The sequence below is a fragment of the Musca autumnalis genome, unplaced genomic scaffold (assembly GCF_047663935.1).
Source record: "Musca autumnalis isolate F117 unplaced genomic scaffold, ASM4766393v1 scaffold_5, whole genome shotgun sequence".
In the NCBI taxonomy this organism is placed as follows: domain Eukaryota; kingdom Metazoa; phylum Arthropoda; class Insecta; order Diptera; family Muscidae; genus Musca; species Musca autumnalis.
In genome coordinates this window covers 119193860-119212820 of record NW_027412088.1, presented here as the reverse complement: position 1 = coordinate 119212820, position 18961 = coordinate 119193860, and the positions used below count along the sequence as shown (strand labels likewise).

At 35.5% G+C, this 18961-nt stretch overlaps 1 protein-coding gene across 2 annotated transcripts in view; it reads left to right on the top strand.

Annotated features, from left to right (window-relative positions):
- Nucleotides 1-18961, top strand: part of Myd88 (myeloid differentiation primary response protein MyD88) — a 159504-nt gene that overhangs the window by 79825 nt on the left and 60718 nt on the right. For both annotated transcript variants that reach the window (XM_073992675.1, XM_073992676.1), the window contains exons 3-4: nt 10606-10862; nt 10915-11080. In XM_073992675.1, coding sequence (XP_073848776.1) covers nt 10606-10862; nt 10915-11080 — 423 coding nt within the window. The remainder of the gene's footprint in view (nt 1-10605; nt 10863-10914; nt 11081-18961) is intronic.

The window sequence follows — 18961 nt, the reverse complement described above, 5'->3', positions numbered from 1 at the left end:
CAATTTGAGCATTTCAAATTATATGAACACCACCATATACATCAAAATTGGCTAATTTGTGAAAATATAACCCAAATTTCTATTTCATTTCCATAAATTTCCCTCTAGAATTAAGAAAATCTCATCAGCTTATGCTTTTCCACATCATGAATAATAAAAATACAACGATAATTTTTTTTTATCGAACGTTCCCAACGCCACACTTTCCCACCCCTTCCGAACCGTGGGGGCGACCTCCCCATTACGTAGGGATGGCCCAATGTTGTCCACAGGCAACATTTGTAACTCCCTAACCACGAGGAATTTTTAAGAACTTTTTTTGCAGAGGACATATTTTTGCGACAACGAATCATAATAAATATAAAAAATATTTTTATCTCTACGGAAAAAGTTCGGGGTTCAAAGGATTAATTAGTTTCGGCGTTTATTTATTTTATTTTGTTTAGTGGCGACTTTTTCTTGTTTAATTTTCATTTGCTTTTATGTTGTATTTTTATACCCTACACCACTATGTGGAAAGGGTATTATAAGTTTGTTTTGGTAAAAATTCATGTAACACCGCGAAATATTCGTCGGAGACCCCCCAATGTGGTATACCAAGCTTCATATCTCGGCGAGATAAAGCGATTTTGGAATGTGTGTCCGTCCGTCCGTGTGTCCGTCTGTCCATTATAAATTGTAATCAAACTCCAGGCCGCAATTATGGACCGATCGTCACGAAATTTGGTATGGAGGTCGGTTTCACATCAGAATATATCGCTATTTTAATTGGTGATGATCGTGAAATATTTAGCGGGTGAAATGGACCAAAACATAATTTTTATCCGATTTTGTAGCTGCTCTGTAGGTCGCAATAATATTCCGATCGCCTCGAAATTTTAAATAAGGTAAGAGTATATGACAAGGAAGAAGCATGCAATTTGAGATGACGATCAGAATATATTTAGAGTGTTAAATGGACCACAACTTTTGTGTGAAAATTGTGAAAATTTTTAATATACAGCTTATATCTGTTTTCCTGGAAGAGACATTTCGGGTAAGTAAGCTATACTTGGAAGAGGAACCCTCGACCTTTCTATTGATTTCAATTGTGTTGGTGTACATGATAAGATAACAGAGTTACTTACAGCCCAATGTACCCAATTATTCGTTTGTAGTGTTATCATAAACACGCTAGAGTTCGCAATTATAGCTCAATAATCACAAACTTTTGCACGAGGTAAAAGTTTAGGTAGAAGAAGATGCTTACAATTTTGTATGATGATCTGATATTATTTAGCGGATGAAATAGACCATTACTTTTGTATGAAAAATACAAAAAATATTTTTGGTCTATATTTTATTTCCTGGAGGGCATATGCCGGCAGTTTTTGCATTGTTGCAAATTACATGATGCCCTAACGTTTTAATTGTCCAGTTGGATTTTTATACATATGTACATTGCGGCATGGCTTTGCCACCTTTTTGCAAAACGATTCCCCAACCAGGCAAAATCAAATTTTCAACTTTGGCAAAATATCCTTCAGTAAGGTTTGCGACATTTTTTGAGTATTTCAGCCGTATCATTGAGCGAATATGAATCGGGGTACACTCACTCATTGATATGAGAGGAGTCTCCCTTGTCCCTCCTGAGATGTTTGTGAAACAATTATTATATTATTATTTAAGCTTGGTGTGATACGGTACCAGAATCCACAAAGTTATTTCTTACAATAAGTTTATTTGTTCCATAAATAAATTTTGATTTGTGAAAAGCTAATTCCCAGTGGTAAAGGTGTAGGGTATCACATGGTCGGCCCCGTCCGACTATAGCCTTGGCTTACTTGTTATTTGTTCAATAACGTTCGTTACTTCTTTCAAATTATTCGCTCAGATATTTCTTTTTCCTTTAATTATATTATATATAATATTCGCGAGTTTATAAAGAAACAAGTAAAAAAGCATTAAGTTTCATACCCTCCACCATAAAATATTCATTCCTGTCCCCAACTTTAAGTGAGTACGTTAAAATGTCAGATAATGTACAAAAAATGCTTCATTCGGGAGGCCCTTTTTTATGGTGCCTATATCTTACTGTTGACAATTTTTGGTGGGCTAGAAATTGGGAGGTACTGTTATATAGGGGTTATAATAAAACATGGGTCTATGTTGAGAGTTTTTGATGGGAGCCTTTAATGTCAAATAACTCCTAATTCGGTTAAAAAATTTAGCTAGAATCCTTAAAATATCGAAAATCGGTACATAACGTGGGAACTTCAAATGTCATTAACAGCTAGTTCGGAGGTATCTGGGCTATACGAAAATATGAACTTAAATGAACAATTTTTGTTGCAGAATTTTTGTTGACTTTTAAATTTCAAATTACAAAAAGTTCGTCCAAAAATAAAGCTAAGGTACGGAAAATCGGGAGGTTTGTTTTGGGGCTATACAAAAACATGGACCTACGTTCGGTTAAACATTTTAAGTAAAATCCTCAAAGTACCGAAAATCGGGAAGTATCGTTATATTGGGGCTATGTTGACAATTTTTGATGGAGAGGTGTTGTGACCACTAAGAACTTCAAATGTCAAATTACTGCTAGTTCGGTTTAATATTGTAGCTAAAATCATCAAATTACTGAAAATCGGGAGGTACCGTTATATGGGGGCTTTCTTGACAATTTTTGGTGGAGAGGTGTGGTGACCACTAAGAATTTCAAATGTTCAAATTACAGATAATTCGGTTAAAATTTGTTGGTAAAATTCTCAAAATACCTGAAATCGGGCGGTAACGTTATATGGGGGCTATTCCAAAACATGGACCTATGTCCACTAGTTATATAAGTTTATTGACATTTAAGAACCCTATATGTCAATTGATAGCTAAATCGGTCTGAAAATGTAGATAAAAACGTCAAAATGTCGTAAATCGCGGGTACCGTTATATGGGGGCTATACCAAAACGTGGACCTAGGTCCACAACTTTTGTTATATAAATTTAGTTACACTTAAGAACCCTAAATGTCAAATTATAGCTATATCGGTCTGAAAATGTAGCTAAAAACGTCAAAATACCGTAAATCGGGGGGTACCGTTATATGGGGGCTATACCAAAACGTGGACCTATGTCCACAAGTTTTGTCACATAAGTTTAATGACACTTAAGAACAATAAATGTCAAATTATACCTATGTAAACTAATTATATGTGCAAACTAATATTGTGATATTTATTATCGAAAACAAAATATATTTCCAATATTATTTTTACATTGTAGTTAGTGCTTACGATTGCTTTTAAAATATAAAAGAAAATTTCGTTCTTATTAATTTCATATTAGAGAAAAATAATTTATAAAGAATTTGTCATAGAAAATAATTATATGTGCAATAACGAACATTTTTAAAAAATTCATAATAATGAACAAAATTTTTGTACATTTAACATTATATTGTATTGTCCTTGTGGATTAGGACTTGTTGTAGCCTTCGTCTCATAGAACCGACTAGGTTTCTTAAGGTGTTAGTGGTGATATACTCCCATTCCGCCAATAATGCACATTTCAATTATTTCAGCGTCGTGCACTCCTTTGACTTCGCAAAAACTTTGGCGGATAGTATCCCCCGAAGGTCTTCAATGGGTTTGTGGCCATGAGTTATAGCTGGCCACTCCAATAACCGTACATTTCGTGCCTTTAAAAACTCCTTTGTAGGTGCAACATGGTGATTCGGGGCAATGTCCTGCAGGAAAGTCCAATTTTATCCGTACAGTTCTCCGGCAAAATCTATTATGTTGTTCTCTAACAACTAAATTTATGTTTCGGCACTCATTTTTGTCGGAACAAAACTTAAATTAGGCTTTCGTCCAGCTCTGAATGCAGCGCATACCATAAGAGATCCTCCTCGAAAACTTCCCAATTCTCAAATAAATTCTAACTGTATTAAATTTCAATTTTTTCTACATTTTGCTTATGTCCTCTCACTTTTTGCTTAGTGGTAATACCTTAATTGGATTTAATTTGTAATCCCGTCAGTTGAGACATTCGATTTTAATTTACAAACCAATAAAAAATAATTATATGAGAATTATAAAACATTCGCGTCTGTCACGTCATAAAGGGAACACTTAACATCGACGAAAGTCTACTTTAGGTTTTGTTCCGACAAAAATGAGTGCCGAAACATAAATTTAGTTGTTAGAGAACAACTTAATAGATTTTGCTGGAGAACTCTACGGATAAAATTGGACTTTCCAGCAGGATATTGCCCCGAATCACCCTGTTGGACCTACAAAGGAGTTTTTAAAGGCACGAAATGTACGGTTATTGGAGTGGCCAGCTATAACTCATGTCCACATACCCATCGAAGCCCTTCGGGGCATACTATCCGCCAAAGTTTTCCCGAAGTCAAAGGAGTGCACGACGCTGAAAAAATTGAAATGTGCATTATTGGCGGAATGGGAGTATATCGCCACTAACACCTTAAGAAACCTACTCGGTTCTATGAGACGAAGGCTACAGCAAGTCCTAATCCACAAGGACAATGCAATATCATGTTAAATGTACAACAATTTTGTTCATTATTATGAATTTTTTTAAAAATTTTCGTTATTGCACATATAATTATTTTCTATGACAAATTTTTTATAAATTATTTTTCTCTAATATGAAATTAATAAGAACGCAATTTTCTTTTATATTTTAAAAGCAATCGTAAGCACTAACCACCATGTAAAAATAATATTGGAAATGTATTTTGTTTTCGACGATAAATATCACAATATTAGTTTGCACATATAATTATTTTACGTAGGTAGCTACAAACGTCAAAATACCGCAAATCGGGGGTACCGTTATATGGGGGCTATACCAAAACTTGGACCTATGTCCACAACTTTTGTTATATAAGTTTATTGACATTTAAGAACCCTAAATGTCAAATTATAGCTACATCGGTCTGAAAATGTAGCTAAAAACGTCAAAATACCGCAAATCGGGGAGTACCGTTATATGGGGGCTATACCAAAACGTGGACCTATGTCCACAACTTTTATTATATAAGTTTATTAACACTTAAGAACCCTAAATGTCAAATTATAGCTACATCGGTCTGATAATGTAGCTAAAAACGTCAAAATACCGTATATCGGGAGGTACCGTTATATGGGGGCTATACCAAACCGTGGACTTATGTCCACAACTTTTGTCATATATGTTTATTGATACTTAAGAACCCTAAATGTCAAATTATAGCTAAATCGGTCTAAAAATGTAGCTAAAAACGTCAAAATACCGCAAATCGGGGGGTACCGTTATATGGGGGCTATACCAAAACGTGGACCTATGTCCACAAGTTTTGTTACATATGTTTATTGATACTTAAGAACCCTAACTGTCAAATTCTAGCCAAATCGGTCTGAAAATGTAGCTAAAAACGTCAAAACACCGTAAATCGGGGGTACCGTTATATGGGGGCTATACCAAAACGTGGACCGATATAGCCCATCATCGAACTTGACCTGCCTGCAAACAAAAGACGCAATTTCCCAAAATTTCAGCGTCCTATCTCCATTTTTGTGGATGCTAGAGTGATTACCACAGACGGACGGACGGACGGACGGGCGTGCTCAGATCGACTTAGAATTTTACCCTGATCAAGAATATATATACTTTATAGGGTCGCAAATGAGTATTTCAATGCGTTACAAACGGAAAAACAAACTTAATATACCCTCCATACTATGGTGGAGGGTATAAAAACAAAAATTGCAATAGTATCAAAAATTCCTAAAATGCTCCGAAATGGCGCGATTTGAGAACAAATTGGTCCAGAACCCTTTGATAATGATTTTAAATTAGATTACAAAAAAATAAAAATTTTAATTAAAAGCAAATATGTTGTCATTACAGTTAAAATTAAAAAATGCATTACTGAACTTCAATGCATTTGGTGCGGAAACTTTTTTCGCGATTGAGAAAATTTACGCCGTATTTCATAATAGTTTTCCATGCTCTACACGGCTATGTGGTGGTATTTTTGATATTTGCAAAAAAAGTGCAAAAAGTTATATCCCTAATGTACATAAATTAATGTTCATTAGCTTTTTTAGGTTATTGAAACACACAAATAATGTTGTTGTTGTTTTAAATTTCTCCTCGTAGTAAACATATGTATGTATGAAAATGATGCAACATGAAATAAAAAATGTAAAGGTTGATATCTTGGAAATGAGCAGATATTTTTTAACAGTGCAGTTTTCAGTAGTTTTGTAATTGATTCCGATAGAAAAAAAAAAAATGATATTCCTGACGTAATTTTGGCATGACTGTAATTAATGCCCCTTTGTGGGCAATTGGCTTGAAATTTCTAATTTTTGAAGTTATTTTCCAAAAAATGACTATGAAAAAGCATTAGGGGTTATTAAATTCAGAGTACCTACAAACAATCTAATGTTGTTTTGAAAGTCCTGTATCAGCTATCCTTGCCCCATACTAGTCTTTAACGGCATTGCCCTTATAGAGGAAAAAATCAGGGCATAGAACAAAAGTTTTCGCACTTTTCTTTGAAAATAGCTTTCAGCCTACAACATTGTTTTTTGAATTGTTAAAAAATCCCAACTCGTTTCCACGTTCTTAACGTTTACTTTTTATTTCAGGTTGCTTCATTTTCAGTGAGTCACTGTACAAGTAAACATGTATCTAATTCAAGCATGGTCACATTTGGCACGGCGGTGCCGATGATTTTCGGGAATTTACAATTCACACACACACGACCCGAATGCACAAAAAGTGCGTACCATGGTACAATTGTAATTGTACCATGGAGCGCATTGAATTAGGCATGACCAAAAAGAGAACGAGAAAATGTGAATGTATTCAAAATATAGGCAACTTAAAACAGTGTGTTAGTAAGTTTGTATTCACGCAAGCTATAAAACAATAACAAATCAAAACATTTGTTCTCTTTTCTACGCTCTTTCTGTGCATTCGGGTCGTGTGCGTGTAAATTGCCGAAAATCATCGGCACCGCCGTGCCAAATGTGACCATGTTTGCTCTATATAAGTCAAGCGCCACATTACTGTTCTGCCACACGGCGGTCTCGGGTTGAGTCCTCGACAAATATGTGTGGAGATGGCGTGCAGCGCTGTTGTCGTGCTGTGCTTATAGTTTGGGAATTCCCGACTTTTTTCCATTCCCGGGAAATCGGGAATAAAAATTTCTCATTCCCGGGAACCCGGGAATTCGCGGGACTATGAGAAATCGAGTTCGTGGGGCATAGACGTGACAGAGAGCAAACATAAAGGAAATAAATACTCCTTATATTTATAGTTGTATCATTAGTTATATCTTTGGATCAATATTAAAGACGATGCGTCAAAATTTTGAAAGTACTAATACATCTTATATGGCAGCTGGTCAAGCCAACCAATTCTTCCTGACTAATTTGCGGAGATTGTTCTTTTCCACGACCATCCTCGCAAAGGCTTCCTTCACATCAAACATTGCTGTGCGACTCTATTTTTTAGGTCAATGATATGGGAATTTTTTTTACTTTATACAGTTTTTACAATAATTTTGGAGAAAACAACGATTCGAATCGATCACAGAATTTATATCTTAGCAAATTAATATACTTCAAGAATGCCATTAATAAAAATATGGACTAGAACAACAAGGAAATGACTCCAAAAAGTTCAGATTTGAGTGATTTTATTCAGACTTCGAATTCCAGAAAAAAACAATAATTATTGAGAGGACCAAAATGTATGTATTTTACACGAATTACCGAGATTTTTACTATGGACCCTAAATTTGTTACAAATTATCCGGAATTACGAATTATCGGGGCATGAATAATCGCTATTCCACTATATTTTTAACATCAAATAACTATAAGACAAATTAGATAAGACTTATATATGAAAAATACAAATACCCGTATTCCCGGGAATTTCAAAAAAAATTTCCCGGGAAATCCCGTTCGAACAAAATCGAGAATTCCCGGGAATTCCCGACCAGAAACTCTAGCTGTGCTGCTTACGGAATCCAAGCTGTTGATCGGCTACTGGATAGCTATTTCTGACGCTGGCTAGGACTAAGGCCTCAAGAGTCTTTGCCTCGGGCGACAAAAGCGAAATCGGCCTGTACGATTCACCTTTTCTACCCATTTTCCAGAACTTTAGTTAGATACTCAACTCCCGGCTCATCCAGCTGTTTCAGCATTTACCATGGAGATTCCACCAGGGTCCAACGCGGTGGATGACTTAGCGTTCTCCATGGCATTCTCAACATCATCCATTCTAAACTGTGGTGGTTCATCCTCGGCAGGAGGAGATCTAATGTGACGTAGTACTCTTCTCTTCGCCCTGTCTCTCCTGGGGTGCTCTTTGGGTCAGTCAACATAACGTCGCCAAACGCGACTGAGGTCCTATCTTCTTTCCAGGGTTCGAGAGTGATTTGACCGTTGCCCATAATTTATTTATTTATTTATTTATTTATCAACTTTACAATAATTCTAAGCCATCGGGCCAATTTATACCGGCTCCGAAGTTGCAACTCTTAAGATGATTTAACCATTTGTTCCGCTTTTGCTTCCCGACCAACCTGTTAACTTCCAGTGTCACTGGGCACGACGAAGGTCATCACGCTCATTTGCTAATCCCGTCGCCTCTGCTGGGAAGTTTGGTCTCACTTCGGGTATTCGGTTGAATATGGTATATGGCAACCGGCTGCAGCAGTGATGATGTCTCGGAACGTCCTTTCCGCTACCCGAACATCAGAAGGATTGGGCAGATATATGAAACGGGGATTGGTAAACTCTTTGACGAAAGTGCGGCATTTAGTGGTGATGAATTCGGGCGGTCTGCTAATGTAGAGAATTATGGGGAGATTTTCTGATCTAAGAGAAATTACGGGTGACGTCATTTGTCAGTCCAGGGAGGTTATGTCTGGCGAACTCATTGACCGAGCAAAACGGAGAGTTATCAATCTGCTCAGCCAGCGTTGTACCCATCTGGTCGTTTCCGAGGACCCCAAGACCAGACGGTTATGACTTTCCAGAAGTGGGATATTTTTCGGCCGGATGTATACGTTCAGCAACTCTACCTTGGCAGTTCCACATCTGACTGCTACCCACATACAATCCATGTACGAGTCATTAGAGTCAGACTCAAGCGAGATAGGTCTGTATTGAACAGACTGGTGCAGTAGGAAAGCTAATCCCCCACCTCCACTTCTAGTGCGATCCTTCCTCAGTACGTTGAAACCATCACAACACTGTAAGCTGCTGTTGTTCTTGAGCTTGGTTTCATACACCGTCGCGACCTTGATCTTTTTTCGACTCATTAAGTCCGATATTTCCTCGATCTTATCTCGGAGTCCACTGCAATGAAATTGCAGAAAGGATGTATTTTCTGGAATTGGAACAACAACGATTGGAACGTGTGCGGTTGCTGCGGGGGAGTTTCGTAATCTGACGACTTATTGGGGGCTGTGTTCACGCAGCATGCTTCAACGTAGTCCCTGTTGAAGTCCCTCACTTGGACAAGTCCAGGCAACCCCTTATATGCACCCACTCCTGACATCAATGGCATCTCACTGTATGTTGGATATAGGTGATGATGCGGACGTGACAAACCGAGCACAAATATATTGGTACCCTCGTCCGCTTTGTTTCATGGACATAACTCCCAACGAATTTTGGGAGATATGTCCGCAAAGCGCAGCGGACACAACGCCCAAAATCATGTTGGGAGTTATCTCCGTGGGAGTTATGTCTGGGCACCTATTAATATATGTATATTTTGCCACTATCGATCACTTTCATCTGATTTTAATTTCCATTTTAACAATTACGTTTGCAAGTAAACAATTATTCGGGTTATTGAAAATTTGAAAATTTATTGCTATTTGAAAATTTATTGTACGGGTACTTTTGAATTTATTTGGACTCATGAAAATATTATGACAAAGATCGGATCTTTCACGTCTTCAATTGCACTGATGAAAATTCGATGAAAAAGATCGGATCTCTCATGACTTCAATTACACTCATAAAAATTCCATGAAAAATATCCGATCTTTCACGACTCCATTTGAACTCATGATAATTCGATGAATAAGATCAGATCTTTCATGACTTCATTTGAACTCATGCAAAAGAACCAGTGAAATCATGATTTCACATGGAATCACTTCCATTTAATTTTTAATAAGGGAAACTGAAGAACAAAACATTCATTTCATTTCATTTATTTATTCATAATCATTAAGCCATATGGCCAATTTAATTACAAAGCAGAATCAATTAATGGCATGCAATATAACCAAAATCATACTACTATACTATATAATATAATATATCTATATTAAAGAAAAACAGTAAAACCATTATCAATAGAGAAAAAGTAATATTTTTAAAATCATAATTGAGAGATAATCCCATTTATTGACTATTGTTAACAATTAACTTTTACTTTCTATATTTATTAGTGATTAGGTTTGTTCTAAGGTTAAATGACGCAAACATATCCTTATGATCGGCCGTGGCAGCAGACCAAAAAAATTGAACAATTATTTATTATTAATTAATGTCTTGGCTTAACTAATTGATTTAATTTATTTTTTAGTTCAAGATACAAAAGTCTACCAAAGCAAAATTCAACAAAATGAACATTTCGCAGATATAGACAACTATGTCGACAATAATGATGATTTTGGTCATGGATCAGACCCAAATATTCTAACTACAGACGATGTAATGTGTGCAAAACAGGGAAAGCCCCCACAGAGATATGATGCATTTGTTCTTTATGCTGATGCAGATTTACCTTATGTTACCGAAATGTTAACAAAATTGGAAGATAATTCTGAATACAAATTTAAGGTAATTATTATAAAAAGTTAAAGAATGACATTAATATTATTTTTTTAATTAGTTGTGTGTGAAAGATCGCTTACTTGCCGGCGTTGCGTTCCAGCACATTGCTTTGACAAAATTGATCGTAGAACGGTGCAGCTACCTTATTGTTTTACTTACAAATGCATTTTTAAAAAGTGCCGAAAATAAATTCTTGGTGGATTTTACGCAAGCACTACAAATCGGTGAGTAAACAGAACAAATTTGTATGAAAAAGGGTAGCCACTCCACAACATTATTTAAGAAATGCTTATCGCCTATATTATTGAAACATTATTATTATTATTACACAATAAGTCGATTAGTGCGGTAATCAAATTAATGGTAAAAGTGGTGAACTGCTCTCATATAAATTGTATGCTTTTTAAAATAAAAATGGTAAGAAATGGTAACTTCAGGTACGTAGAGGAACAGAACATTGCTGTTTTTAAGAGTATGTTGGTTATTGGACTTTTTTGGTCAGATTTTGTTTTTAATGAAAATAACATATACTTAATACAATAAAAAATAAATATTTAAACAAATAAAATCACAATTAAACTTAAGCTACTTCTATCAAAGAACCGTTTCTACATTATCGCAATCGAATACTGATGCTTATAGCACGTTTAGACTTAGAGCGTTTTCAGACGATAAGGTTTGACTGCTCAAAAACGTGATTTCCGTTTTTACTCTCATTCGTAATTTCCACATCTAGTGTTGCGTTTTTGAGGTCAGTTTATACAAGCGTACTTTTTGAACAAAAAGAAGTACGGTTTTACATAAGTGTACCAAAAAGGTTTGTGTGTATTGTACATGAACATTTAAAAAAAGTAATTCTTGTGAATCCCATAAAATTGGGTAAAATGTATGGGTTGCTAAAGTTTTTGCCTCATATCGCATAGTCCGGTCAAAATAGACATGCGTATAAGGGGGAAATAGCAAAAATTCCCACAAAGCTGAGTTTTGGTGGAGAGCTAGGGTTGGCCATTAGAAGCAACGTCCTAAAAGTCCCCATCGATCCCATGTGTGCAAAACAAGTTATTCGGGGTCAAAGGTCATTTTTGGAGGCATTATTCAGTTTTTTTAATTTTTCTCAAAAACGGTAATATTTAGCAAAAGCCCGCTAAAGTAAAAGTTGTAGATTCAATAATTGTCTACAAGATTGGTCTTTATGATTCTTAAAAAAGACTTACCATTTTCGAGATATCTCGATCTAAAGGTCAAATAAAAAATTAGCCGCGTAAGTACATTATGAGGCGAACCGGTTAATGTAACGACACTGTGTGTTAGATACTTCCGTAAGCTTTCAAACGATATCCACTTTACAGTAATCGGTTTAGTATAACCGGGTCTAACCCGGTTTTTATATTTGGCCTTTCGGGTCTAATAACCGGCGAACCGGATCCGCAACCGTTGAAAATTATACATTTCCGTAATCAACGCAACAAACCCTACCTTCGGACAAAACTTGAAAAAAATCGGAGAGTTTTCGTTGGGGTCGTTCCCGTTGGGCTTTCGATTATACATGTGGGTTAAATGGTCATTGAATAACTCTACTAAACACACTCCGATTTTGTTGGAATTTTTTAGAAGATAACTATAATTTCGCTCTTCAAGAAAATATATATTTTTTGGGGGACAGACCCGATTACTTCGCTTATTTTAGCCGGTTCGTCTGAATATGTGCATATTTCCCTTATAAGTGCATAAAAATCATGTGTTTTTTAGAACAGCTATATCTAAAGAATGGTTCCTTCTAAGAAAAAAATTGTAAGGGTCAAACTTGTAGATAATTTTTCTGTCTACAATATTTACTTTAGTCACTTTTTGATTAGATCAACCGTTTTCAAAAAACAAATCCGAAAACCTAAAAACCCTTAAATTTTGACCTTTGACCCCGAATAATTTGTTTTGCACACATGGGATCGATGGGGACTTTTAGGACGTTGCTTCTAATGGCAAACCCTAGCTCTCCACCAAAATTCAGCTTTGTGGGAATTTTTGCTATTTCAATGTCTATTTTGACCGGACTAGCATGTCATGTAAAAAATAAAGTAATAATTCTTAGGTAAGATGATAATTTGGTTGCCGAACTTTGTATAGGTTTTCGTGTTTTTGATATTTATTAATTAAAATCTCTATTAAATTTTTATCCCACATGTCACTTCTTACAGCATTTAACACAAAAATGTTTATTTGCTTACATTTTTATTCCTACACATTTCGCACACACATTCACACATTCTTCATTTTATAAAAATATGTGAGGAAACAGTTATTACTTATACCATGATGATATTTACATTAGGAAATTTTTTTTTCTTCTTTTATACAAACAATTCTGTTCGAACATTTTTTTATTTCAAAACATTTAAAATAATCTCAATTACAAAAACTATATAAGAAATTAATTAAAAAATAATAACATGTCCTTGAAGTAATGTTTGTATAATATAAAATAAATAAAAAAATATTTCATGAACGAATTTATCAAAGAAAGTACTATATGTACGTTTTCGTTCACTTACTTCCACATTTTGTTTCAACACTGGCACAATTTGCGAATGATAACCAAAAAGGACAACACGTTTTTGAGCAGTCACACCCTATCGTCTGAAAACGCACTTATAAATCAAATAAATCCTATATACATATGTCGGCTTTCACACAGTGTACTTTCGTCACGGAGACGACGTCATTTCTTGTTCTCCGTTTTCGCTTCATTCGTATTTTTTGTAAGCAGGGTTGCATGTACCGAATGTTCAAAAATGTTTTAATGAAAGATGTTGAAATAGAGATTACAAAATACAGTGAGTGTCAAAAATATTCGGTTTTAAATTTCACCAATAATAACACCTCAGTATTTTAGAAGCCCATACCGAATATTCAAAAAACCAAATACTTAAAAAAATGTTGGTCCTGTGGCAATTAAAACCAGTAAGGAAAGGATCATAGTCGGGCGGGGCCGACTATATGATACCCTACACCACTGTGAATACGTAAAATATAGGAGATATGTATCAATTTGAACTGATTTATATACATATACATATATACACATCCCAAATTTCATCAAAATTAGACAGAGCGGGCGAAAATATACATAGGAGCTATATCCAAATCTGAACCGATTTCGATATAAGTTGTTACACTTATTTCTAGACTAAATTCAGTCACACATTCCAAATTTCATCAAAATTGCACGTAAATAGCGTGTTTTCAGCAAATACGTCAAATCGGCCGAAAATATATTTGGGAGCTATATCCAAATATGAACCGATTTCGATGTAGTTTGGGACATTTATTTTGAGACCGAATTCAGTTACACATTCAAAATTTCATCAAAATCGGACGTATATAGCGTGTTTGGTGCAGCAAATACGCCAAATCGGCGGAAAAATATATGGGAGCTATATCCAAATCTGAACCGATTTCGATATAATTTGGTACATTTATTTATAGACCTAATAAATTTAAATGTCAAATTATAGCTACATCGGTCTGAAAATGTAGCTACAAACGTCAAAACACCGCAAATCGGGGGTACCGTTATATGGGGGCTATACCAAAACGTGGACCTATGTCCACAAGTTTGGTTATATAAGTTTATTGACACTTAAGAACCCTAAGTGTCAAAATATAGCTAAATCGGTCTGAAAATGTAGCTAAAACTGTCAAAATACCGTAAATCGGGGGGTACCGTTATATGGGGGCTATACCGAAACGTGGACCTATGTCCACAACTTTTGTTATATAAGTTTATTGACATTTAAGAACACTAAATGTCAAATTATAGCTACATCGGTCTGAAAATGTAGCTAAAAACGTCAAAATACCGCAAATCGGAGGGTACTGTTATATGGGGGCTATACCAAAACGTGGACCTATGTCCACAACTTTTGTTATATAAGTTTATTGACACTTAAGAACCCTAAATGTCAAATTATAGCTATATCGGTCTGAAAATGTAGATAAAAACATCAAAACACCGTAAATCGGGGGGCACCGTTATATGGGGGCTATACCAAAACGGGGACCTATGTCCACAACTTTTGTTATATAAGTTTATTGAAACTTAAGAACCCTAAATGTTAAATTATAGCTACATCGGTCTGAAAATGTAGCTAAAAACGTCAAAATACCGTAAATTGGGGGGTACCGTTATATGGGGGCTATACCAAAACGTGGACCTATGTCCACAACTTTTGTTATATAAGTTTATTGATACTTAAGAACCCTAAATGTCAAGTTATAGCTAAATCGGTCTGAAAATGTAGCTAAAAACGTAAAAATACCGCAAATCGGGGGGTACCGTTATATGGGGGCTATAGCAAAACGTGGACCTATGTCCACAAGTTTTGCTATATATGTTTATTGACACTTAAGAACCCTAAATGTCAAATTATAGCCAAATCGGTCTGAAAATGTAGCTAAAACTGTCAAAATACCGTAAATCTCGGGGTACCGTTATATGGGGGCTATACCGAAACGTGGACCTATGTCCACAACTTTTGTTATATAAGTTTATTGACATTTAAGAACAGTAAATGTCAAATTATAGCTACATCGGTCTGAAAATGTAGCTAAAAACGTCAAAATACCGCAAATCGGGGGGTACCGTTATATGGGGGCTATACCAAAACGTGGACCTATGTCCACAAGTTTTGTTATATATGTTTATTGACACTTAAGAACCCTAAATGTCAAATTATAGCCAAATCGGTCTGAAAATGTAGCTGAAAACGTCAAAATACCGTAAATCGGGGGGTACCGTTATATGGGGGCTATACCAAAACGTGGACCGATATATCCCATCTTCGAACTTGATCTTCCGACGGCTAAAAAAATGGTATTCCCCAATTTTCAGCGAAATCGGTCAACAAATGCGACCTGTATGTTGCGAACGGACGGACGGACGGACGGACGGACGGACGGACGGACGGACGGACGGACGGACATGCATAAATCGACTCAGAAAGTGATTCTATGTATATCCCTAGAAGGAACTATGGGTCTATCTCGCTTCCTTTTGTATGTTACATACAAATGCACTAACACATAATACCCCTTACCACATAGTGGTGTAGGGTATAAAATGTAGGTAACATGGATCCGTGGCAACCCTATAAGCGAGAATAACAAAGAAGAAGTTGTTAACCCTGTTTTCTATGCGTCAAAAATATTCGGTTTTTGTAACTTTTGTTAAATATTTTGGCAAAATACCGGTCAATATCGAACTTTTTCTGCAATATTAGTATAAATTTCAATAATTGAGAATAGAATCTTTGTTTCTGTGCGCAGAAATATCATATTTCATAGCAAATTATCAAAATTTAGGGCTAAGGAAAAACGCTATCCTAGAAAAGAGAAAACTGTTTATATTTCATTATAAAAACGGCAGAAATAAAGGGAATTTTTGCTTATTTTTGAATATTTAGTCGAATATAGTTGAAAAAATTTGGAAAAGTCACGAAAACACAGAAATAATCGATTTCGTGAAACACTTAAGCCAGCCAAACCAAGGACTGGGAGGGAAGGTAGAGGTATCTCCTGAAAAATTACGGCTAAACCGCCCTTAATTTTCTTGAAATTAGTCACCGAGCACTAAATGACTTTCAGAAGATAGAAAATATGCACTTACTTTCCAAAAAAAACCGTAAGTGTAAAGCCTTTCATGGCCTGCTAACACATCATAAGTCATTGATAAATACATGCCTCCCAGAAGCTCCTTCGTACTTTTTGTGTCGGAGTACACAGAAAGGCCGAAAACTTGGTGGTATACTGTTTTTCCAGCTTAGACATTCAAAACAAACTCCTTTTCACCAAGTTTCTGATGTACATCAAGTTTTGAAGGTACATCAAGGCGAAATTTATACTAGATTATTGGTTATGTAAGTAAGCCGATGGTGTGTGATCTGTTACAAGGCCATGAAAGGCTTTACCCTTACGATTTTTTTGGAAAGTAAGTGCATATTTTCTATCTTCTGAAAGTCATTTAGGGCTCGGTGACTAATTTCAAGAAAATTAAGGGCGGTTTAGCCGTAATTTTTCAGGAGATACCTCTACCTTCCCTCCCAGTCCTTGGTTTGGCTGGGTTAAGTGTTTCACGAAATCGATTATTCCTGTGTTTTCGTGACTTTTCCACATTATTTCAACTATATTCGACTAAATATTCAAAAATAAGCAAAAATTCCCTTTATTTCTGCCGTTTTTATAATGAAATATAAATAGTTTTCTCTTTTCTAGGATAGCGTTTTTCCTTAGCCCTAAATTTTGATAATTTGCTATGAAATATGATATTTCTGCACACAGAAACAAAGATTCTATTCTCAATTATTGAAATTTATACTAATATTGCAGAAAAAGTTCGATACTGACCGGTATTTTGCCAAAATATTTAACAAAAGTTACAAAAACCGAATATTTTTGACGCATAGAAAACAGGGTTAACAACTTCTTCTTTGTTATTCTCGCTTATAGGGTTGCCACGGATCCATGTTACCTACATTTTTTAATAGCCACAGGACCAACATTTTTTTAAGTATTTGGTTTTTTGAATATTCGGTATGGGCTTCTAAAATACAGAGGTGTTATTATTGGTGAAACTTAAAACCGAATATTTTTGACACTCACTGTATGTGTATAGATTGATTCTGATGAAAAACAGTGCAGGTAAGAAAGATAATAAATGAGTACAATAAAATAATTATATTGTGTATGAACTCACATCAATAGTACTTTTTCGTAAGTTTTCATCTTTGCCACTACATTTTCCCAGCCTGACAACATCTACGAATGAACATCAAAACGGAAACTGCGAAATGGCGTCGTCAAAACGACACTGTATAAAAGCCATGGTACAATTACAAAGGTAGATGCCTCAGCCCAGCTGATCGAATCTAAAACGTCAAAAAACTAGGAATTCGCCACATGGCCCAATAATAGGTCCTCCATCAAGCGAATTCAAAGAAAACGAAGATTTTAAATGTCAAAATTCATAAACAGAGGCGAAAAAATTTTTGAGGCGAATTTCTTTTCTGTCAATTCAGGTAGATACATACATAACATTTTCCGAGAAAAAGTTGTTACCGTAGTTATTTTTGTTTGACGAAACAGAAAATACCAGCTGCTCGAACTTGAACTGCTAAAATAAGTTATTGTAAATTAAATTCTCATACAAACACAACAAATGTTGACATTTTACGCGTACAACATTAAGTTTAATTGTTTTCTTTTTTCGAGATACATCTACCTGTTTCTATACAGTTCGACATTTCAATACCTCACAGCGAATTCAAATGACAAATATGAATTTTGACAGCTCAAATCGAAATCATTTGATTTTGCCGGAGGACCTATAATTGGGCCATGATTCGCCATGAAAAATCAAAACAAAATACCATTGTACAATTACTTAGGTAGAAACATCGGCGAATTGCTACAACAAAGCAACTTTTTTTGTAATGTAAACTGTCAAAATGTTCGCCAAATGGTTTCTTGTTGTCTCTTTTTATCGCTTGTGTTTGTACAGTGAAGTGAACACATGCTATCTCTTACTTACCGAATCATATGGTTTTTTGTTTTGATTTTTCATTGCGAATTCCTAGTTTTTGACGTTTTAAATTCGATCAGCTGGGCTGAGGCATCTACCTAAGTAATTGTACCATGCTAAATACCATATGATTCGGTAAGTAAGAGATAGCATGTCTACACTTTAAAGCGAAACACAAGCGACGAAAAGAGACAACAAGAGACCACTTTGCGAAAATTTTGACAGCTTACATTACAAAAAAAGTTGCTTTGTTGTAGCAATTCGCCGATGCATCTACCTTTGTAATTGTACCATGATAAAAGCCGACCATGGTACAATTACAAAGGTAGATGCTTCGGCGAATTGCTACAACAAAGCAACTTTCATGGCCCAATTATAGGTCCTCCGGCAAAATCAGATGATTTCGATTTGAGCTGTCAAAATTCATGTTTGTCAATTGAATTCGCTGTGAGGTATTGAAATGTCGAACTGTATAGAAACAGGTAGATGTATGTCGAAAAAAGAAAACAAATAAACTTAATGTTGTACACGT